Consider the following 25,842-nt stretch of genomic DNA (forward strand, 5'->3'; position numbering starts at 1 on the left):
AATGAGAAACCCACCTTCAGGATGGGACAACTTCTATATAAAATGGTACCTCCCTTGCAAGCCTGGGGCACTCCCAGGACCCTAGAAACCCCCTCAGCTGGACTAATGCTGGAACCAGGACTGGTGACCTCCTTCCCCTCTTTTTTTTTCTTTTTGTCTTTCCTTCTCACCCCACCCCTTTATCCAAAACCCACTGGAGTGTGCTTATATAGCAGGTCAGAGACTAACATACTGTATTGGGTTGACCCTGAGTTGATGGACAGTCTTTAAGACCGATTACGCTTCTCACAATTTACATATTTAAACTGCACAGACAGGCGGGACTTCCCCTTTTGTCGGAGCTCACCTGCTGGAAGGTGGGGGGGGGCTCTGAGCCTCCCGGCCCCGCCGGGCCGGGGCCACTGCCCCTTTCCCCCTTTCCCAACGCTGCGGCACAGACCCTGGGTGGCTGGGGGGGACTGTCCCAGAGCCGCAGGCAGCTCAAACCAGCCATGGACTGCTCACAGCTAAACCCATCCAGCGCGGCTTCTGGGGACCGGCGGGTCCCTCTCCTCTCCATGCGGAGCCGGCGGAGCCAACGGGAGCCAGCAGAGCCTCCTGTCTGCAGCCAGCACACTTCGTGCTGAACTGAAGAAGACACCACGCAGCCAGCAGCACAAAGGGAGCGAGGCTTTCCCCACCGTAAAGCCTGAACAAGAACACCCTTCAGCATGGCGGCGTCAGAGTCAGAGAGAAAGAGAAGTGAGTCCCGTGGGACGGAGCTGGAAATGGCGGTGGGAGAAAAGAGGGCGGTGCCGCGATTCTGGCGCGCAGCTTAAAAGAAACCTTCTTGCATGCTGTGGTAAGAAACTGTAATACCACAAACTGTTTGTCTCTTTAATCCATTTGAAGAACATGGGGGGATGGAGAATTCATGTGTGGCCCATGAAGATTGTGAAGAGTGCCTATGCCAGGCTATATAGAAGTAGTAAGAGGCTGTTAGAGACTTGTGGCAAAGAAGAGCCTTCGTGTGCAGGCCAAAATAACTTATCTTTAAAAAGATGAATAACCCCATGTGATGGCCCATGTTTTGTAGTGTGAAGGAACTGTGAGATTTTTCATGGAAGAGATGTTCTACACACAGCAGATTGTTTGTTTCCGGGGGGGTCTGCTGTTGGTGGCAGTTTGGGAACCATGTGCAACTGAAGGAAAACTTTTTTTTTTCCTTAAGCGTAAGAGAGAGACTCTTCAAGAACTGGAACACTGACTAACATCCCATGTTCTGTTATCCTTGTGTGAGCTGGGTAAAAGGAGAGAAGTGCTGGAAAGAGGGGGGTGGGGGGGGAAATTTGCTTTAATTTTGTTTTGTTATTTTCTCTTTACTTTTAATTCTATTAGTAATAAAGCTCTTTCATTGTACTGCAACTGTTTAAGGTTTGTGCCTGCTTTGCTTTTTCGCCTAATTCTTATCTCACAGAAGGAAAATAAGTAAGTAATGAATATTTTGAACCAAACCCACTACATTTAATTGGTGTTTCCGCCCGGTTTCGAACTCAACCCGCTACACATACCAATTGCTATGCCAGGTGTGTAATTTACTAATAAAACTCAGTGAGTTTTTGTGGATTGTCTGACTTCTGTCACTTCTTTCGACCACAAGTATTCACCAATCCTGGATGCTCCCTTACTCTTAAGTGGGACACCACAGATATTTATGACATGAATTCTCTACCGATATTTTCTTCAACAAAATTAAAATGTATTTATTGGAAAAACAGGTTTATTTCCACAAGAAAGAAACTGTTTACTCAGTGCTAGGGAAGACATAGAAATATTTTAATATTTATGCATTCTAGTCAGAAATAATCATGGGGTAAGTCAATAATGGTCTATTACAGAAGTTAAGACATCTAAGTCCATAAGTATATGGACAGCATATGCAAATACCATGTAAAACTTCTCACATTCCAGAATGCCTAGAGTAGCTAGTGAACCTAAATGGGAAAAAAGTATATGAATTAGAATTACCATTTTAAAATTGAAGATATCAAAGAAATGAATATGGACAGAAAATTAAAACTGTGTTTTGATCTGTTTTGGACACAGCATTTAATCTCCTTTCTAGCACAAGCCTGTTTCTTGTAACAGTGACGGTGTTTCTATGGCAATTACTTCTATCTGATATAAACTCCTTATGTCAATATATTTCAGGTGATGAGCAAAGCATATTTGATCTAGCTCCAGTAAGAGGTATACGAACATGCCCTATGGAAAAGTGCTTAGGGAATTAATGTGAAACCAAGGAATTTACTTGGCAAAAGTAACATCTACACAGAAAAGAAAGCAGAGGTCAAAATTAGTGCTTTAGAAGAAAAGTTCTTAAGATACATGAAATTGCTCAACATGGTTTAAGACACATAGAACTGCCCTTCCAGAAGTCTTTGTGGACAAAAATAAAGAGTTGATTATAACACAAAATGGTCGTATTTCATTATTGTACAGAATGTGAAACTCAGTTGTTTCACAAGAAAAACCGAACAAACCCACTGGAAGAGAAAGCCTACTTTATTTGTAAAAGAAACAGCTTAAAAAAATCAGTTATCACCCTGATATCACTAAAATGTGTTACTCACAAAAGGTAAAAAACCTGTTACAGGCATGTAAGGCATACAACATTGAAGAGCCATAGTTGGGTCTACAGACCAAGTCCTTTGCTGCAGCAGATGTGCTCTAACTGTCAAGGTGTCAACTATCTGCTATTTCCAAAGCAGGCTTCCTCTACAACTCTATCTCTGCAGCCTCTCAGGTGTGACCATTGCAACCAAGAGCTTTGTCCCAGGTTGTAATGCGAGACAGTCCTTCCTCTCCAGTATGGAGATGTGCAAGATGTACGAAGTAGAGGCTGGTATTTCTCCCACTGCCCTGCTCCCAAGTCCTGGAGCAGGATTTACGGCCCTGCTGTGGCACACGAGTCAGATGTACATGTATGGCAGGGGGCCTGACACAAGAGCAGCAGAGGCGAGCCCGAGTGGAGCGGAGCCGAGCCCAGCAGTCTGGCAGCAGACAGCGCAACATGGACAATCCAGCTTTTTCGGGGGTTTGTCCGTCATTGTTTCTTGTTATGGGCTCAGGGACAGGGAACGCAAGCCGCAGAGAGCAAACGTCATCTTGTCTTTGTCTCAGCAGTCACACAGAACTGTGCTGAGATGCTGAGCGCCTTTTGTGTGTAAAGAACCTTCTCTTTTGTAACTTTTGTTATTAATATTGTTACCATTAATGTGCGTTTCTTATTCCTTAGCTGTTGGTTTTCAGTATGTTGTTATCTCAACCCATAGTCTCTGCCTTTATCCCTCTCTCACAGGAGTGGGGTGGGAAAATGGGGGTGGCTTATTTGGAGTTTAATTCCCAGCTGTTTTTTAAAACCACCACAATCACATCGAAACAATTTATCTAAAACGTAAAAATTAGTAAGTTTGACTTACTCTCTTATGCACCCCAAATGATTCTTCCATTCTGATTACAGCCATCTGAAATGCTAGGTATCTAAACTACTATCATGCACTAACACCTATCAATTGCCAAAGGAAAAGAAAGGCAAATGTGTGATTCATCCCATCCTAAGACAGCAGTCTAACCCAGCACAGATGAATCACGTCATACAATTTCTCGTTCTTCTTGTTATCAAGGCAGCCTCACTTATGACTTGATACCTAACTACTATTTGGTTAAAATAAGGCAGATCAAAAGGGGGCAGTTAAACACTATTCACTGCCAGAAAGTATCTCTGAGCAAAGTACACACTGCATAAAGTGTTCTTTCATTTCAGTGAAGTAAAGCAGTTTCTTATCACATGTTAGTTCCAAATCTACCAACCCTAACAAAACCTACGTTGTCTTCTCCTAAGAGAAGCATGCTACATTTGAGAAGCTAGAGCACGCAAAAGAAATCTATCAGCACAGCAAAATGGATACTTACAGAAACAGTTGAGCTGGGTGTATTTGTACCATAGCCAGAAGAAGGGAGAGAAGCCAAAGACCAGCGGCGACCATCAGTCCTGAGAGTTATGGAACGGAAGTTAGTCAAATGAGCACTGCAGTATCCTAGCACAGAAACATCTGTGAAAGTATTACTGTGTAAAATTGCATTCCAAAAGCATGATACAAACAGGGGTTCTAATAAACAGTATACTTTCACAGGGGACCACAATAAACCAGCATTCACCAAGGATGAATTTTTTTACTGTGTTTTTCTAGTTAAAAATCTATGAGATGAAACAACCACAAAGAGAATGAACAGCTCCACAGAACTGATGTCTAACTAATACAAACAGAAATGCACCACAGAAGTTCACAAGTCTTAGGTCCATCAGATGAAAATTAATGAGAAGCAAATTTAAAAAATTGTGAACAAATGCAAACCACAATGCTCGGAGCCACAGAATAACCACCACAGTCTGACTGATATAAAATGGTAGTGCATTCTTCTGCAGCATCAGTACAGGATACCAGCAAACTAGCAGGCTAATGATTAGGTAAAACCAAACCTAAATGTTAAATGTTACATACATAAATCAGGAAAAACAAATCTTCAGGAAAAATCATGCTCACTCGGAATAAAAAATAAAATAAATATATAAATTATAACCAAAACCCGATTTATGTTCCTCACTGTCTGAGGTGATCTACACAAAGACAACATGGAACTTGAATATTCAAAGTGGAAAACTAAAAAAGTGTTTGGATATTTGAGAAGGTAGAATTTACCTGTCATTTCGATGCCCATGACTGCAATACAATTGAATCAAATGTGTTAAAAAAAGGCAAAATAATATATAAATAACAAAACAGGAGACATTTTTATTAACAAATGGTAAGGAAAGGAGAATTGAAGATCTGTTTTACAAAGACCATCTCCCAAGTCTCATTGACACAAAAGGTGAAATTCTGAAGAACTGAAGATTAATTGAAGTGTAATTTCAAAAAACTGAAGTCATGTCAAATCAGGAACCTTAAACCTACTGATGCAGAGGTTTAAGAGGTCCCTTCCTTCAAGCTAACTGTCTAAAAAGCCCCTTGTTTCTTTCCAATATATCCATTTATTCATCCACAAATTACAATCAAAGCTCTGGGACTTTGTATAAATAAAGTGTGAGAAAAGAAAGTACAGTACATTATTAATATTAAAATATGAACAGCACATGTGCTAGAGACTGCTGATTGTGTCAAATACTGAACTGTGCAAAAATCTTCCATCTCTGCCATAATCCTGTTGTTAATTCATTCTTTTAGGTTCTCTTCTTCACTCAGGTATGTAAGTGATACTTCCAGATGAATGCACCATTCCCAAAGTAGTTTTCTCTTAATTTGGCTTGGCTGTTGACAGCTGAAACAAGAACTTAAGACAGCATTTAAACATGGGTGAGACCCATGTATTCTGCATCTGAGAGGAAGTACTTCCTAACTGAGCCACTCAGAGTGAACAGGGTACCTGCATCACACAGAAAGGCCATGAAGGGTGGGAACAGGCTGTCACAGGAAGTTATCTGGGAGGCAAAGTTGGGAGAATAGGAGACATCCCTAACAGATTATGGGAAAAACAGGGGAGCAAACCCCTACAGCATTTTCCCCTGGACTCTGATACACCACTTGCCTCTGTCATACAGTATGGTTTTATTCACTTTCCAGCAGCTCTAGAAAAAGTACAGTCTATCACCTACCCATGGGTTCATAGATACTGGACTTTTATGTACAGCAGAAGTGGTGAGCTTCAGAGGCACAGGCTATTCCTGGGCACTGGTCACCCTGCCAGAAACAGGCAGAGGAAGGTGACCCTCCAGCTTGGTGCCGAGGTGCTGGGGAAGGCTGCCTCCAACCCTGTCCACCGGCTGGCAGCATGGCAGAGGGCCACCTCCCTGAGGAAGCCCCTTTGCTGTGGCTGCTCCATAGCATGGCCAGCACCTGATGAGAAATGGCTACACTAGGGAACGGCTTCACAGGAGGCTTCAAAGCCTTTGCCTCTCTCTGACATCCTCATACTTTCCCAGCTTTTTGCTACCCCCACGGACTGGGTGGCAGTGGATAAAAAAGGAATATCCATACTCCTACACCACTGCCTCTGCTTCTTCAACCTGCTTTACCACGCTTGTCCTTCCCTCCCTTTGTATATCCATTAAATATACAAAATGTAATAGAAAAGGCAGGAAGTCAGAAGTCTGCTCTCATTAACCACCGTGCATTTTACTATGAAAATTCATCCTAGCACAGGTTATAGGAAAACAACCACAACAGACACACCAAATTCAGAAGAAAAAGTTGTATTAATGCAGTTTTAAACTTCATTGTCATCAAGCATTTTCAATATAAACACAGAACAAAATTGGTTTCCACAGATAATTGCTCTAAAGGTTTCTTGAATCCCACAGAAGTGGTGAGATATTTTTAAAACAGAGAAATGTCCTTCAGTTAAAGAATCTATTTAAAGCTCCTTGCAGGGCTCTAGAGAGGTCAAAATCCAAATGAAACATTGGTAAACAAGTCCTTTTTTTTAAATTAATTCTGAATTTTAAGGTTTGCAAAAGTATAATGTTTTAAACTTTCTGTTTATTATGGGTGGGGAAGGAAAACTATTTCCTGACTGCTGTATTTCTGCTCAATCTTTCGCATCTGCTTTTTCCGTTATAACCTATTTCTGGATTTAATGAATCTTTTGAAAAATATGCTCACATACAAATGTAATCTCTGAAGAGGTAGTATCCCTGACAAAAGGAAAACTATCAAGAGGAAGTAAATTCAAAAGAAATACTCAGGTTTCCTAAGGAGTTGATTAAGAAAGTAACATCACAAGCTATTAGAAAGATTCACAAGATCTACTGTCACAAATGAATTAGATTCAGGTTTTAAAAATGCAAATTTTCACCCCTTTGCAGCTTTAAAAAAAAAAAAAAAAAAAAAAAGCCATTTCCTTGCACTTACTTTTGAGAACTTGTGTGTGCTACTTTAGTGATCTCCCAAAATAAAGTAACTAAAACTTTACAGGCAAGTTATAGCTCACTGCAAACCCAACAGTTACATGCCTGACACTACTTAAGCACTCCGATTTCATTTTTTATATATATACTCTTGGGTAAACATACAAACTCTGCCTACCTTCACAGACTTAGGAGTTAATGAACACACAAATGGAAGTAGCGTGACAAGGTGTTAAGTGATAGGGAACCACACTGGCATGAATATGTAGTCTCCCATGACATGCTATCAACTTTGGTTATGGTTTATTTAGTAATGATTTACTTCACACATCATTTCAAATTCACTTTAGATCTTCAAAAATTCTACTGACATTAATTAATCCTCACAACACTTCTGTGACAACGCTGATTGTCTCAGTGATACAGATACTGAAACAGGTCAATGACAGGTATTCAAGGCATGGTAGTGGTATTGCTGCTGTCAGTAAAACCAAATCCTGAAATCAAGACCTCTATTATAGTGCTCTTAAAAGCAATGCACTTCTTAAATAGTTAGAAAAATATAAGAAGAAACCTTCAAGTAGTTTAAAGTTCCCCCAGATCTCAGGAGGTAAGATGATAATGCCTGAATCAGATTCATTACAATTAAATCATTAATCTATTATTTTAAATTCAAAAATACATGTTTGCACTGCATCACACATTCAGTAATTTGTTGCTGCTGAGGTTTAAAAGAGTTTACATAAGTGAGCTAATACTTACTATTCTACGTGATAGACCTGACAGATGTATTTGCAATCACTTTTTACATCTGGGTCCAACAATATCTCCTCTATGTAAAATGTGTGTTGAATACTACCAACAACCTCTTACCTTCGTGCAAAAGAAAAGTGGGCTGAGGCACTGGGAGAGAAATTCCTAGGGCTATCTTGAGGACTGTTTCCTGTTAGAGATGATACGCAAAAAAATTATTATTAGAGGGTGGGGTGAAGACAACTCACTAAAAAACATTCAGACATATTAATCCACACATTTCCAGCAGGTTAAAAATGAATTTCAGAATTTCTTCTCTCCCAGTCTCTCTGAAAATAAATTCTGAAATAGAATCTTATTTCAACTCATGTTTCATTTATACTGGATTTTAGTGACTGGATTTTCTAACTCATAGGGAACTGTTCATTTAGCTCTTTAATTTGAAAATTCTCAAAACAATTTGTTAACTATGTTTAAAGAAACCAGTATATTAGTTTGAAAGAACATATTTTTAATGTCAGAAAAAAAGGTTGCTTTCTTAAATCATACCAAACATTGAAAGATAGAAAGATCATAATCAAACATATTTAGCCCTTATACAAAGTCTCTACAGCATTTCCACGGGTGCTTTATTGTAATTTTTTTTTTCATTGCTCATTTTTTTCTATCTCGAAAACAAACAAGCTCACAAAACACACTGGACTGAGTTTTTTTACCCTTAACTTCACTTTGTGAACAGGTTTTAACTTTAGGGTCTGTTACTTCTTCCTATTAGAACTCCTGACCTCCTGCGGACCAGAAACCTTATTTGAAGATAGAATAAAAATGACCCATAAAAACACCCAAAAAACCCACAGAATATATAAAAAAAACCCCAAACAACCAGATGCACACAAAAAAAATTTCCAAACCCGAAATAAAAAAACCAAACACCACCTCCCCAAAAAAATGGCAACAAACCCCCACAAAAAGCCAAAAGGATCAACTTTAAAGTAGCACTGGAATACATCTAACCATCAATCTTTCCTTAAACTTTTCTTTAAAATGACAGCAGCAATACATTAAAAAAAATAATATATTTGTTGTAGCATTTTATTTTTGGACATAAATGAGATTGCAACAAAAGCAACTGATAAAAAAATAGCTCCTCTGTAGCCAGCTAGAAACAACGCAAAATGTTTGAGGGGAAAACTACTACCTGTGTGTGAAAAGGCCAGCACAATAGATTAAGTCCTTAGAGGGCTTCAAGTGGCCTTGACTTCTACTCAAATGTTTTAATTAACATCGCATTTATCACAGTGATGCCCATAATAGACTGCATTAATGCCATATGAGAAAGCGTAATCGTTGAGCAATTAGGTACCAAACAGAGATCAACACACATCCCCTCACTATCTCCCTCTTCTTCTGTCTAGAAGCAGATGCAAGATGCTTTTTGAGTTGTGTTTAAATCACATCTTTGCAGCTGCTCTTCCCATAGCCCCAAGAGACATGGATTCCACTCTCACTCGCCAATACTGCCAACGCTTTTTTGCCCATTTATCTGTTGCGCCAGAATTATGTCCTTCCTACATTCTCTCCATCCCCTCAAGACTCCAGCTTCTTCATTACCCTTCAAACACTTCTGAGGGCCTCAATAATTCCACGGTGGCAAGGATTTTCATTCCCTGAAGGGGGCTGGAGCAGAGGAAATCTGAAGCCACAGATTCCAATCTTTACTTGCAGACCAACAAAATTTATTCTTATCCTGCATCAACTGTAAACACCAAATTACTGACAGCAACAGTTCATTTAATTTAACAGCTAACTGGATTTCTTTTGCTGCTACCAAAGCTTACTTAACAAAGATAAGCTAAAAAAATACATACTGTAACACTGTGCAGATAAAACATGGTCACAAACTTTAACTGCTGCACTAGAAAAAAATCGGCTGTAATTTGGAGTATGTTGTGGACTTAGATAAGTAAAAAAGACAAAGAAGCTAACTTGAACCCTGGTAGAAGAGCACATAATTAGGCTAAATATAGTGAAACAGAAACAGCTTCTGACAGGAAACAGTCTTAAAAATCAGAATATGGAACTTTGTAAACCAATTCCTTTTCTTTGCTAGCTAAAGTTATATATGGATATAAATATGTTTCTAACACAAATCAAGGACATGCCTTACTGTCCATGAGTTAAAATATATGCAAAAATTTCATATAGAAGAAAAAAATATTATTCAACAATGCAGCAATTTTATAGCTATTGCAGTGGATTTGGATTTGTGGAGACAATGCTGCAAAACTATGTTGCTAGAATCAACAAAGATCACTTCCTTACAGACAAAACCTGAAGAAGTCAAAGTCTTACTCAGGAAGAGCATCAGATCCTGTTATTAGGAAAATCAACTTGCAAGCATAACTTTCAATAGCAAATCAGCTTTTAAAATAACAAGACTGGTGACGCCATACACATAATACCTGGATACTAAATCCTGAAGGTTTATCTAAAAGTCATAAGAACTCACACAAACCTGGAAACAAAGAATACAAATTCAAACCCCTAGTGACTGGAGAAACAGCACGTGCTAGCTATTACAGGTTTAAGGTGTGCAGGTCCAGAGCAGCAAGACAGGTTGGAAGCAGAGTCTTATATGTGACCTCCATCCATCATAGCATTCATCCACCCATGTGCAAGTCAATACCTGGGAGACTTTCAAATAAAACCCAGTGCCAGTTAACTCTGTCCATATGCACAGTGCTTGCTTATGAGTCAAACCCGCTGTTCTTTGGGATTGCTTGTATTGTATGTTTTAGTCCTACAGTATCTCTATGTGACTGAGATTACTGTCTGTGTTTCTGATCTGGTAAAGTAAACTGGACTGGTGGTCAGACATTAGATAATTAACTCCAGCATCCTCTGGGAGACACGATGAATAGGCAATCAACATACCAAAACAATACTCTGCTTCATGACAACACACAGGGTAGCTCACTTTGCAAGCACCTATTGTTAAGAAAACTGTATCAATTCAACTGTGATTGTTTTGCAAGTAGCTTCAAGAAATCCTGTGTCTTTGCCACAGAGGGAAGATGTTTCAAATCTTTTAAAAAAGCATATTACAGTCACTGTATATTTTTATGTATTTTTAATAGCTGTCTACTTAAAAACTAAAGCGTTTCAGATGCTATGAATTTCTGTTAGTACTGAGGGAATACTAGATTAATGATAATTGTTATCCCAAATTCCTGATGGATCAAAAGACAAATCGAGTTTGAAGTTTGTTAAAATGTGCCACGGTACATCAGAGCCACATTAATACAATATAACCATGAGTCCTATGTTCCTCTGTGTTAGTTTACGTGGTAATGAGACCATACTGTTAAATGAACAACACACAAAAAGGTATCACCCACCTGCAGTTACAGGTCTGGCTTTCTTACCGTAACAAACAGCATCAGTCAGCAAAACGTACAGCTGGGCAGTAGAATAATTTTGAGTACTTCTGCAGGTGCTTTCCAAAGAGGTTCACTCACGTGAGGAGCTCAGGCTATTTAAAAATCTGGATTAACTATGCCTGAAATCAGCAACTGACTTTCCCCAGCTATGGCAAGGAAGGTCTCCATGATCCTTAAATCCATTTGCAAGAAAGCTCTACATGTTCCGACCACTATTTAAATACTGGCAGTGCTATATTTTTATGGGATTTCATTTCTATCTGCATGTCACACACCACTTAGATTTTCTTCTCCTGTCCTAAAACTAGTAGAAGATGACTTGAAATATCCATAACCATTTTACTTCACCCAAAAGCAAGACGAAATAAACAGTTTTGTTCTAGCAAAACTGTTTTTGTAATTCTACATGTGACAGTAGTCAGAGTAATTGATATACTGTATTATTTTCCTTTCTGTTTTCTTTTAAAATCTGAAATTCAGAACCCTGCTTTAAACCCCAGCTTTTAGCATTTCCATACTTCACCACAAAAACACACTAAGGGGCCTCATTTATTTACATAGTCTTTCTTTCCCTTAAAGTATATGGTGCAAACAGCTTTATTCATTACTACGCTTCAATGCTGCTAACTAAAGTACATCTCTCAAACAGAATTATCTGATGCAAGCAGTAAGTCCTGACATAGTAAGAGAAGAGTATGAACAGCCAGGACTCTACCAGTGTCCATGAAGAAAGCTCTACACAAGCCTGAAAAATCCTAGAAAAAGGATTACAAGTGGAGGTAAAACCTTCTTGAACTTTAATTTTGATTTAGGCAATTGCATCATGTAATCCAGTTGTGAGAGACTGGAAAGACTAATGTCTTTCCAAACAAAAATCAAACAAGACAAAATGTCTCAAAGCATTTTGGGGTGCATGTGTGCTGAGGAAAGGAGCAGGTCGGGCCTGACCCTGATAAGGCAGTGCCCTGCCCTGAACACCCCCAGCCCCCTAGAGCCTGTATCCCAGCCCAACAGAGATGCCAGTCATTGGCACAGCAGAGGCAATGCCCCATACTCCAACTCTGGAGCCCCTAACCCAGCTGCTGAGTGGCCAAATGACTGGAAGTCCCACCTGGGGAAAAGGGCCAGGAAGGCCAGGGGTATTTAAGGCCAAACACAAGGCCATCACATTGTCTAGACCCTGCCTCCTCGGGGAAGTTCTATCCGAACACTGCTGGAACCCAGCAGTTAGTAACTGGGCATGGGCTCTTCTGTATCTTTACTGTCTTTCCCTCTTTCTCCTTCTTCTAATTCCCTCTTCTTAGGATTTCTGAATAACTTAAAACCAAACAGGCTTAGTGTTTGCTAAGTTGAATGGACCAAGTCAGCGCTTTGAGAAGTGTTTCATGCTGACTGAATGTTGCACTAAACCTTTTGCCCAAGTTCTTTGATTTTTTAAAGTTGCCAGTGAAGTTGTTGTTTTGACCTCTTGAGAATATCTTGTCGGTATTTCTCCCATGTGTCCAACTCGGGGTACATGAAAAACCCTACGCCCTTTTAAAAAACCTCACTGAGCGAGTTGTTTGGGGCCTTACATTTTAAATGGATTTATTTAATCCCATAGAAAAAGTCAGGTTCATCCCTGCTATACCTGGTAGACAATTCTTTAAGACCCCTCATGTTCCAGTATATATGGCCAGCATGTGTTTCACTTCCTATTCTATGAAGGGGGAAAAAAAAAAAACGCAGCTCTGACTGGTTTAGATGACAATACCATCTTCCAGTCTTCTATTTCTAAGGAAAGCAAGCAGTATCTTTCAGTATTCTATAGAAATCTCCCACATTCTCTCCTACCAGCCCTTCTTCCCACATGATCCCACCTGAACATTTATGACCATAAACGTATGCAGTGTTCCAGATGAAATCTAACCAGGACATTGTACGGTGGCATGAAATCTTCCCAAATTAAATTGAAAATTACTTCCTTTATACATCATCTGAGACTTCATTTTCAAATGCATTAGACTGGTCCTTGCAAACATCATCTTATCCAGAAAATGCAGACAGATCCTTACCTAAACTCCTTATAATAGGTGAGTTCACAGTTCATCATACGACATTTCTGTTACAGGTCTTCCCAGTACAAAATGCTGCATATTGCAATATAATTTCATACTTTTTTTATTCCAGTCCTTGAGATCACTCACTTATTTCAACACAGTTCCCCAATGCTATTTCATACTGGATGTCTGCCAAATTTGTATCAGCTACAGAAATTTTATGCCAATGTCACTTATGAGAAGAATAAAAAGGTTTGGTCACAAAAACAAAACCTGAGGACTCTACTGATAACCTCCGCTCCCACTTTATAATATTCCTCATTTTAGCACAAGCCCTGTCTTTATCCCCTTAAACAATTTCCTACTTACAATTCTTGTCCTAGGCATCTCAGTAGCACTACATGGAATATTATTAAAATACAGACAAATAAAATTTACAGCATTGCTACTAACAGCTAAATCTTGCTCTTTCAGCAGATACAATTAAAAAGCACCACATGTGACTATTAATCATTAGGGGTTAGTATCACCCACATGAACAAGCTCCTGTGACTGCTGAGGTGGGGACATCTGAATGCCCTGACTTGCTGAGATTATAATCATTCACTTTGCAGGCTGGGTGGTGCAGATGACCTGCCTACACAGCACCAGACAGTCAGCTAGAAAAGCCCATTAATGACATGGGTACCAGGTACCATCCAAGTTAATGCTCCAACTCAGTTTCCCACAATTCTCAATGTATTCAACAGCTCATGGAAAAATTAGAAGTACTTTTCAGCAGGTTCCACCAGCTTCCAGTCCAAATGCTAAAGGTAAAGGATGTCCAGACAACTAACCTAAGACAGCTGCTAATAATTATGAAGGTTTGAGCCTAAAGACATTACCTGGCATGTTTTCCATTTTTGCAAGAAACAGAAACACTTTATGTAGTGAAAGCTGATACTGTGTGATCTTTACATGTATGCATAAGGCATAGCAAGAGACTTCAGCTGCAAACTAAAGTCTGACTTTCCAGACACAAATTATCTCTGCAAGTAGCTACAGGTTGGGCATAGAGCAAAATGGAATTGCATATATTGTATTAGCAATTAACATACACAACAGAGATATGTATTACCTGCTGTACACACTGTCTTTTTCCAGTCCCCTTTATTATCCTCTCCACACAAAGACCTTACAACTCTCTCTGTGCTCCCAAGCCTTGGACTACTTACTGCTCTAATAACTCTTTACTGTAGCCCAGGAGCTTTTATGGTCACTGTTGCTTACAAGCAAATCTGCCCCTTCCCTGACAAGTGCTACTCATGCACTACTTCTACTCTGCTCAATCTACTTACTTCATCAGTGTGGTGCTGTCTCACTGCCTCTCCTATCCGACGTGAATCTGAGTATGACTGGGATGGTTAGGGTTACAGTTAAAAAATTCCACGTAAGTATTCAGTGTTTCTCCAAATCACCTTGCATCTGTTAACAACAAACTCCCTAGGAACAATCTTCTATTACCTCCAGAGCAAACAATGAGCACTGGGGGGAGGGGGAGGAATTTGCCGGACATCTCTATATTAGACTTTCTCATATAGGACAATTATTATTACCCTAAAACTGGGCCACTGGTCATCCTCAAAGAAGTCCATCTAAACTAAGGAATAGCTGGTGCCGCCAGTTCAGACTGCATCTGGAAGAAAAACAGGACTACAAAGAAGAACATGGGTATAAAATGCACCTTGAAGAAGTATGATTACATCCAAGATGCTCTTCCTCTAAAATAGAAAAATCCTATTCACATCCAATCTATTTTGGCTAACTTGAATCCAGTTTATATTAAACAGGAGCTACCTGAGCTCTTCAGGAGATCTGAAGTAATGGCAAATTGTTTCCAAAGGTGTAGCCAGACCTCTAAATGACTGCTCTGCAGATATCAAAGATGAAAATACTCTTGAGCAAAGCCACAGACACTGGCAGAAGTGCTTATGCAGTGCACTCTAAGAGAGCTCCAACTTGAGATTCTGGAATATACCGTCACTCACTTTGCTACACTTGACACAGAGGACTCATAGCACTTTTTTGCCCTCAGAGATGGGAGGTCACGGGGGAAAAATACCCAAGTAGCTTAAACTAGTGGTCCAAATAAAACCATCTCAAGTAAGACTTGCCAACAGAGGTAACTAACTACGTATTTTGCTTGCTCTCGATAAGCAATGAATTAATGTCAAAGGGAAAAAAGGTTGTTAGGGAATTCAAGGGTGTCCTTACAAGAAATGAAAATACTCGCTTCAGATACCTCTGGGGCAATGTATTCCCAAGCAATGCCAACAATCTCATCAGGATTATACAGAAAGCTGAGGGTAACACTAAAAACTATCAAGATGATACATAAACTAAGTTGATCCTGGGTGGATTTTCAAGGATGTGACAATTTTGATTCCATTTGACTATAGTCAAATAGTCTAGAGTAAAGGGCATACTGATTTTGGCTGAGATAAGAATTTTTTTTGTCGTCACTGGTACAGTACTGTGTTTTAGGTTCAGCACAAGAGTAATGCTGGTAGCACACTGATGTTTTAGTTGTTGCTGAGCAGTGCTCACCCTAAGCCAAGGACCTCTCAGTGTCCCATTCCCTGTCAGTGAACACATGCGAGAGACACTGGGAGGGAGCATGGCCAGGAGAGCTGACCTGAACAGGCCACAGGGATGTTCCACACCACAGAACATCATGGCCAGAACGTAAACTGGAGGGAGGTGGTCAGGAGTGGCTGGCTGCTGCTGGGGGTTGGGCTGGGCACTGGTCAGGTGGTGAGCAATTGTACTGCGGATTACTTGTTTTTCTTGGGCATTATAGACACACTCTCCTTTTCATTACAATTATTGTTGTTGTTATTATTATCTTCAGTAGTAATATTATATTTTAATTTGTTTTGTTTCAATTATTAAACTGTTCTAGTCTCAACTCAGGAGTTTTACTTTTCAGTTTTTTTCTAATTTGTTCGTCTGCTGTAGCAGGATGCTGTGAGTGGGTGAGCAGCTGCATGGTACTTAGTTGTTACTGCAGGTCCTTATCCCTTTGTTGTGCTTTAACTCCAGCTGGCAACTAAGAATACAAACTTAGTACAAACACTAAGAATCTAGTCCACTTTAATAACGGCAATTAACGGAACTCTTTTCAGTAAAGGCAACAGCAGACTCTCCCCAGAGACGGATGGAGCTCCTGAGAGTAGGGAGTACAATAGTGGGATCCAGTACCCCAAGAAAAACAGATCTGTCAGAAAAAAGTATTGATGGTATGAAACAAGAAGCCAAAATGGTTTTAAAAGAGCATGAACAATAAGGGTCATGCATAATCTATCCATCTTTCCATCTGAATGACTCAAATCATAGCAGATGACGTCTTCCATTTTCCTGTTCCATGGAATCAGGGAAGTGCCCAACAAGAAACCTCTGGGCACTTCCTTTCCACAATCAAAGGAAAGTGACTTCAGAGTATGTCCAGACCTTGAAAGCAGCCTCAGAGACCTCCCTTCCAGTTTCTCACCTTAAAGCAAATGTGATTGTTCTTAAAACTATGTCAGAAGATAGGCCATGGCAGGGCCATCTGATGCCAGTCTGACATACCAAGCCCAGTTAAATTTCCAAGACATGAAAAGACAGTAAAATGTAATCTTGCAGCATATGAACAGAAATAATGGAGTATCATAATTTCTGTCCTAAAATGATATTAAGTACACATCACGGTTTCCAAGCATATTTCCAAGGGAATACATGTTTCTAATCACATTTAAATGAGAAGTGCCGGACAGAATTCTACTTGACCCAGGACTCAGCTGGCTGACATGAATGTTCTGACTCTGTAGGTTCAAAATAGCTCCTGTTCCTACTACAGAGGACCTATAAAACACTACCTCTCCTTGCTCCAGAAGAAGAAAATTCTGTGTTTTAAATGATGCCCTTGAGAACCCCAAGGAATGGGAAGGTAGGATGAAGAGACTAGAACCTTGTAAAGTGGCCACACATCTCCACCGGTGCTTTTGATTTAACTCAAGGAAGCAAGTTAAGGTTTTTCTACAGCAGGAAGCAAAGTAACAAAAACAGACACAATAGAAGTAAGAGAAAAGACGACCAAGAATAATTCCCAATGCATGTTTACAGATGTTGAGAAGGTGAAACAGGAATTAAGCAGCCAGGAAAGTTGACAGGACAGTTGGTAGGTTTGTTGCTGCACAGAACTGAGTTAGAAAAGAGTGACCCAGCAAAAGATGCAATGTGACGAAGCTAAATGTTTCTAGGATAGGTGGTACTGGAAGAGTCCTCAATGGCTGAAGTTCCTAGCTTTCTCATCAGTTAAACTGAGTCCTGTAAAAGGTAGATACAAGAACCACCAGTATTTTCCTTTGACAACCCAGCAACAAGAAATTGTGCAATGGTGTCACAAAGTTACATCAGCCGTTAGCATCCACGCAGCCTGCTCCTGAGCTGACACTCACCTGGGTAGATTGCTTGAATGAAACTGAACTCTGAAAGCACGCAAGAAAAATTCCTTCAGAGCAGGTGCTCTCCAAAGTCCTCCAAATTCTTCATAATCTCACAAGAACATATTTGTCAAAAATGTTATTACCACACTTCAGCCAAGAACAGGCTGATGAATAAACCTGTTTTCAGTAAATGCAACCACTGACACCTTGCTGCACATTCAGCTTACTACATGCTCCTCAAGGACTAGAAACTCTTTTGTTTGTCTCTCCCTCTTCTGTTGTTTCCTCCTCCAACAGCAAACATTAGTAAGAAATACATGAAGGTTTTAGAGGATCATCTCCAGTCTCTCAGAGACTTATAGCTTGAGGTACATGTTCCCGGTAGATGATCTGGCTGTAAAGTAGCAGGCTGTAAAGTAAAAACTTTCAATTTAAGGAACTTTTCTAGGAGAATCTCAGATTCAAAAAAGACCCTACAATCACATATAGCTGGATAGGAGATATACCAGGTTCTCTCAGTGGAGTCAAGGAGGCCTCTCTGACTTGGAGTAATCCCTCTCAGCCAAGGAGGGGCAAGAAGAATAAACCCAGCAAGCGGTACAGCACACACACCCTCTACCACACTTTGCAAGGAAACAGGCCTTCAGTACAGGCCACCAGAGAGAGCAGCAGGAAGTGCAGTTTACATCTGGCAGCTCTGACAACACACAAATAGCAGTATCAATATAAATCCAGCCTCTTAAATCTGACATTACCATGGATTTATAGACATCAAACACTTGAAACACGTAACTCCTACTGCATACATAGACGAAAATTTTTAACTAAGGACATTTGCATCTTTTTTTATTTGCGTGGCTTACGATGACATTCACAGGGATTTGATGTACAGACTTGTCTAGGCACACTAGCTAGATGAGCTAGGAGCCAACGCTTGTGTGAATATTTACTATATTTAGCCATTCACAGAAGCAAGCTAATAAGAGAGCTGGCCACACAGATGCAAATTCTCATCACATATATAATATTTACTGGTGCTGCTCAAGTGTCTAGCACACCTACCTTCAGAAGTATCCAAATAAGAGAACCTACTGTATTGCTGTCAAATTTCTGTATTACGTTTTTGAATACACAGTACATACTGCTGAGTTGATGCAAAAGAACCATTTACACTTGATCTGTCTTTACTTACAGAATTGGTTTTCAAATTTCAGAGCCACTTGACAGTAGTTGTGACATAGCAATATTATTTCTCTTTTATTGTTTGAGAAATCAATTCAAAAGATGAAGCAACTGGCTGAAAGCCTAAGTCCACTGACAGACAGGAACTTTCCAGCGTTTATAAAATAAACAACCTATATGCAGATCCCAGGTGACATGTGCTGGCCAGTCCATACTTCTGAGTTTATTAGGCATCATTGGTCCAAGCTTCCCATTTCCAATCAGGTGGTATAGTCACTTATCTCAGCAGACACACTAGAGCAAGCATAGTTATTGCTTTCCTCAAGGCAGCACAGCACAACCAGACAGTTTTTATGGTGGCCACAATCTCCTCTTATAAATGGAAATTTCTGCATTTGGGAGACCCGAAACAGCATTCCAAGATTTAATTTTTCACTTCCAAAACAGTCGGCACCATGTTTTCCTTTGTTTGTTTTAAATGCTCTGCTGCCTTGAACTCTTCACAAATTTTCACATTGCCTGGATTCCTAGTTGTGACAGCTGCTTCTGAGAGTGAAAATCACCACCATATTTTCTCTAACAATGCTGGCTTCCACAAGAAAACTGGAGACGCCTTAATATACTTCAAAAATTCATGTGAAGCTCTGCATCTCATCTTGTTTCACATCTACCTGAGAGCAGTCCTTCAAAGCATTCAGTGTCATTGATCACACAAGGATTAGTGTGGGGCTTTCATTTTGGCCTGCAGTTAAAGCCAATGCACCCTCAAAAATAAAAAGACAACAAACCTTTGTGGAAATGTGATTTGATATGCTAAAAATGTTCCTTTTTAAAAATTAAGACCATTATTATAAATAAAATATTTCTTTATGGGCATTCATTCAAGCTTTAAGTGTTTCAGGTGCTACAGAAGACAAACAAAATTATCATCAATTCATTGCCATGTAAACTGAAGCACAGCAACTACCAGCAAAGTACCCAACGCTAAAAATCCTGGGGAGCAGAAGTACCAGGAACACAATGTAATGTGGACTCTACTACCTTTCCTACATTGTGCAAGCTACAGGAAGGGAAATGGTGGCGGGGGGAGAGAAAATCTATCAGAACGCAAGGTGGGGAAATAAAAAATAGCTACATGATATTTTTGGACTGCTCCTGATCATAGCACAGGATTTACGGATCTAAACAGAAAACAGAAATTTGGATGGAACGACGTGCAACTTTTTGCTATTACAAACAGTGAAAAGAACCATAGAGTGTGTTTTCCTTCAGTTATAGAGACATCCTAAGAATTTCATAACAGCAGTAGTAGCATAGTTATAAAATCACCTGTATGAGCTGAGAGTGGTGAATGAGGCCGAGGAAGAGCTGGAGACTGGCTACTGCCCATCAAACTCTTCCTGTTACTTGTTCTACAGCTGTGGGCAAAAAGAGAGAAAAGAAGACATTAGCATCAGAAATACAGCATGTAGCATTTTGAGATTCTGCTACTGAGTTCCCTGACTTCCCAGTTTCCTATTAAAAATCAGAGCTATTGTTGGTTTTGTAGGCATGTCCAGGAAGTCAACGATCATAACAGATAATGGCAAAAACAGAAGTCTCCAAAGAAAATGCACCATGGATACTTTTCAGGCTTGCACGTTTGCTGTTCTCTGCGATGACCAGCATTTCCCTGTACAGTCATTTACAAAATATTCTTCTTTGGCTACAGCTTATTTCTCTGCCATATGCTTTTTACAAAATATAAAAATAAATACAATGTGAAACACATTCTCGAGTTTACAGTCACCATTCAATGACTAAACCTATTTCTGTTGCATGAACTGTAGCTTGAAATCACAACTAATGTTAAATCTTGCTCTCTCTTGCCAGAGAGAGCAAGATTTATCAATCTGAGAATGATATAATAATTATAAATCTAATTATTGAGATAAATTTCACATCTGTGCCTTCTGTCAATGGAACAGATGATAACTAAGATGATGAATGCATTTTTTAACTCATACATTTTTAATCTGCAAAGCCACTAATTTCCCATACCACAAGATCATTAAACAAGATAAAGAGTAAATTAACACATCTATTAAACATGGGAAAGGAGCTGTTTTTCTTAAATACATCATACAGTTTTTACATATTTGTTGGCAAATTTGTTTTCTTTTTCACCTCATTCTGCTACAAAGAATATTCTCACAAACATAAATCCCCGACACTCCAAACATTCATGCAGAAGGAAAATATTATCCTGAACTAAGAGACCTGAGCTGTGTATAAACTGCAGTACATATGCTAATGTTTACAGCACTGCAATCAAAATTTTTCTGTAAAGACTTAGAAAAACTCCAAATTACTAAAATGAGATAAATTTATATGCAAAAGCATTTAATTATCAAAGCAGATTCCAAGAGAAGCAGATTCATATCTTGTTTGTAGATGTCTCAAAAGAATGGATGGAGTTTAATAGCATAAATAGTTTAAGAAATACAGATGCAGAAGTACTCCAAAGTAATACAGAAGGGGGAAAAAAAAAAAAGTCGAGGAAAAGCTAAGTATCAAATCAGTATAGAATATACCCACAACAGGGGAAAAAAAGTCCAACACTAAGACCACCCTCCCCTTGAAAAATGCTTCGTGAAGCAGCAAGAGTGCCACTCCCAAATCTCTAATAGGTTAATGCAAAGTCCATTTGCACATTACACTAAGTTGTGCCATATTATTTAATTATTATATTCAGTGATTTAACCCATGAGTGCATCATGACCTTTTTAAGAATGTACAAAATTATTGCAAGTTTCACATTTAGAGTACTGGAAAAGTCAAAATTTATTTAAAACATACACATGCATTTTTAAGCCAAACAAAAAGGAATAACTTTTTAAATGTGAAATTATATACCTATGGTTTTTACTAATCTGTCTAGATAAATTTCTACTTTTTTAATCATGGAACCTAGCAAATATTCCATATTCCATTAGACAACAAAGTTGTATTGTTTTCCTCCTTCTCTAAATTTTGTCCAGCTGAAGAGTCATTTAGTTCCTCTCTTATCTAAGGAAGCCAAAATTTTCCTTCCGGCTTCATGCAACATCACCATATTTTTGGTAACTTTCCTCCCTTTATCTGCTACTCTTGTTTTAAAAGCTTGATAACTGTTTCTTTGCAATTCCCCAATCTAAAAGTGAATCCAGGAGAAACTTCTGGTATTCATTCGACATTCATTAAAAGACACACAGATTGCATCTATCCATGATGATGTGATGGTATCACTACCAACATCTGTGGTGCAGACTGGGAGAACCCATTATGTGACTTGAAAGCAGTTTTGCATGGCAAAAGTTTGGGATTTAAAGGACCACCACAACTCCTGTCACAAGAACGAAACACATTTGAAGAACAAAAATTTTAGATACCCTTCAGATTTTGCTCTTACTTATCACTCGCCCTTGTAGAAATGGAGACTTCTATAACTTTTGCCAGAATTTCCTATGTAAATAAACAAATGCCCTGTATTCACTTTTACATTAATGTCCAAACTTTACATTATGCAGGTGAATATGCAACGTTTTTCACAAATCATTATCAAAGACATCTAATTAAACTTATCTTTGGGCGGTTTTTTTGAAGGCTTTGTATTTTTAATACTCTGGGGAGTATGATGCTATTACCCTCAATATCAAGATCTTACATAATGAGAAATCTTTCCCCCATGCTGCCATTTCAAAAAAATCTTTGCTATTTGATGCGATATGGCTGCAGAGAGAATTCATCTTCTGTCACACTCAAATGAAATGTTCCACTGAGAAATAAAAAATAAAAGTTATGAAGTCTCCTCTATTTGCCTTACTAGTAAGGTAAGATGCAACTCACTGCACTGAAGGACAAATCCATGCTAGAGCTCTCACTGTAAGCTTTGTTTTTTCAGTTGTGCTTCACAAAGATTTTGAAACAATGTAATCCATCCCATATAATCTGTGAAACACAATTCCTTCCCCAAAATAATGCTATTAAAAGAGGCATTTTGTGGATGAAAAAAAAAAAAAACTTCAGAGAACCTTGAAAGATGATCTAAGCTGCCAGAACACCGCAAATGGGAAGCAGGGTGGCACAAAGGAAGTATCAAAGCATTACTTACTGAACTGTATTTAGCCTTGAAACAGCAATCTTCCTTATACAAAAGAATCTCAGAAGCTAAAACCATTCTGCAGACAAAATTGTTTCTTCTAGATCTCTGCACACATCGAGTAACTTTCCCCTTCTATTGTCTTCATAAAACTATTCTTCTTCATTCAAATGTGACAAGATAAACCAACTGATATGAGGCAGCCCTGAAATAAAGCCTCTTTGTCTGCAGGAAAGTTACAGCCATGCAGGAACACTCTACAGGGATTGTAACTTAGGGAAACATAAACCTTGGTAAACCACAGAGCCCTAACCCTCAAAGTGCAATTCTCTAAGCCTTGAATTTCATGTTGTGATCAGGTTGCACACCAAGAAGAGACCTGCATGCCAGGCAGCAGTTAAGACGCAAAGCTTAGAACACATTTAAAAAAATTAAAAAAAATTTAAAAAGAGAAAACCTTTTTACAAGAAGAAAAAGAGCAAGGGAGAACAAAAGAAAAAAAAAATCAAGTCACATTTAATAATAAGTAAACTTTGGGGTGCGCACAAAACTTGAACAGGACAGAAACTTTACATTTGTTTGCCCTTTGCCTTCTTCTCTGCCCCACATAGATCCTTCCTGGACTTTATTCCTCCCGGGTGACTACGTACCTGGAAGTCATTGACTTTGCACTGTATCAGCACTCCCCTGGACAAATGGCACTGCTCCTTATCTTAGAATGAAATTCATAATTTCCTACTTGTTTCCCGAATCCACCCCCCCCAGACAGGTTCTGTCTTACCTCCTGCTCTCCGTCACTGACACTCCTGCCCACTCACTCTTCTCCTCCCTATGCTGACACTTCTCACTATGTCTCACTGTGGGGGAATTCCTCCTTCACTCCAGCTCCAGTATCATTTCCAACGCATTAACTCCAAGTCACTGCTCCAGCTGCTACAGACAATCAATGCTTCTGATGAGAAGCACTCAGGATAAAACAAACAGAAGACACCACACAGAAAGTGCTTTTGCTGAACTTCTTTTGCAACAAAGCTAGGGTGAAGAGCAGCTGCTGAAAGATGCAATCCAGTTGAGAAAATCTTGATTACTTTGCTCCTTAAATAGCCACAATTCTTCCCTTATCAGGCAAAAGCTATTTGGGTATAAATGAGGGGAACTGTTAGACTGAAATCAGCAAAGCACAAGACCCAAGTACTAGTACGGCTGTTAAAATAGAGCTGCATTCCACGATCTCCTGGAAACACTAAACAGAATAAAAAGCCGAAGCAGAAATGCAGTGCTTCTAGGACAGACAATACTGCATCCAAAACTGAAATGCAGGTTTCCCAACACAGTAATCAATAAATGGCAATAGTCGTGGAAGATACGCACTGAAATGGAAATTTTTGCCTCTGAATGTGGGCTAATAGATGAGCAAATTACTGGCAGTGAAGGTTAATCACTTTCATTTATTCAAAAAAAGTAGGGAAAGCAGACTATTTTGTCAGATTACCACTTGCCATGCTTTTCATGGGAAATATGGCATCAGCCTCAATAATTTATAATTATTTCATTCCACCATCCTCAATTATTAATATTTACACTTGCAATGAAGATGGATTTGAACTGTAAGCTATTACAACAGTTCACCACCTCTCACAGGCTATGCTGAGCACAACACTACTCCACAATGCACCATCTTAATTCTGGTATTAGTGTAATCTATAGTGGTTTAGCTGGAGGCAAAGATTAAAAGAGGATTTCTCCCATTCTAAGAAGAAGCTGTTACAAACAAATGGTTTTACTTGCTAATACAAGTGCAAAGAAATGAAGCTACTGCCATACCCAGAATGCAAGGCCTAACCAGGTACACAAAAGACACTAATAATGCAAGATCAGCCCTCCCATAAAAGCTCTAGGGATAGAAAAGGTGGCTGTAATTTCTCTGGTGTTAAAATTGCATACCCCAGCAGGAACATGCTGTCCCTAGCAAGACCTGAGATGTCGTGACTTTGTTTATACAGGAAAGTTAAATTTAAGTTATATTCCAATTATAATTTAACTTGTTATGAAAGTAGCTAAGCTACGACTTCATAGTTATTATCTTCAGCAACACCAACATTGAAGAGTCATTGAAAAGCACACACAGCAGTTACAAAAACCCAGAATTTTTAAAGTGAGGAATTTAGTTTGGTTTGTTTTGGCTTTTTGTCTGGTTGGTTTGGTTTACTTTGTTTTTAAAGAAGAACCCTTCTGCATTAAAGAGCAGTTCAGTAAGTACTTCCAAGTGCTCCAGAATCCAGACAAGTTCTGTGGGATATTAACTGGAACAAATGCAAAAAGCAGCTGCCCTGAAAAGATGACGCGCACCGATACTGCAGCAGCTTCCTTGTCAAAAGCAGCCTTTAAGCTTGTATTTGATGAAGCATCTGTAGACCTAGAAAGCCAAACTAACACACGGCCCACACTTAATGCCAGTTCACACCTAGACTGCTTTATGAAAGAAAATAAACTGACCAAGACTGTTCCACACTGAATACTGCAGAATTAGAGTTACACTGGGACAGTCAACAGACTCCATCCCATGGTAATCATTGCTACCCTGTTCCAACTTACAGGTACGAAAGACTAAAGAATAAGGAAGGAAAGGTTTACAATTTTGAGAGATATTTCCCAGATTTAAGTAGTTAAATTTTCAAGGTGATACAATAATTGAGAGAAGTGTGCAAACCACCTGAATGCAAGTAAAATATAGCATCAGTAACACCCAGAAAATTTCATTTTATTCTTTTAAAGGCTGTCAGTATTTCACGCTCATATCAATTTATTATCATCTAGCAGTATTTTCTGATATATTTTGACTATATGTCTGCATATACACTCTCCAAATCTGGTATGGGTATACAGACAAGTATAT

General features: G+C 39.2%; 1 protein-coding gene across 2 annotated transcripts in view; it reads right to left on the reverse strand.

The window, feature by feature from the left end:
• Positions 1–25,842, reverse strand: part of MAST4 (microtubule associated serine/threonine kinase family member 4) — a 189,598-nt gene that overhangs the window by 59,423 nt on the left and 104,333 nt on the right. For both annotated transcript variants that reach the window (XM_082301597.1, XM_082301596.1), the window contains 3 exons: positions 20,156–20,244; positions 7,820–7,889; positions 3,955–4,033 (listed from right to left, as the gene is read on the reverse strand). In XM_082301597.1, coding sequence (XP_082157723.1) covers positions 3,955–4,033; positions 7,820–7,889; positions 20,156–20,244 — 238 coding nt within the window. The remainder of the gene's footprint in view (positions 1–3,954; positions 4,034–7,819; positions 7,890–20,155; positions 20,245–25,842) is intronic.

Source organism: Coloeus monedula, assembly GCF_965178545.1.
Source record: "Coloeus monedula genome assembly, chromosome: Z".
NCBI classification, from domain to species: domain Eukaryota; kingdom Metazoa; phylum Chordata; class Aves; order Passeriformes; family Corvidae; genus Coloeus; species Coloeus monedula.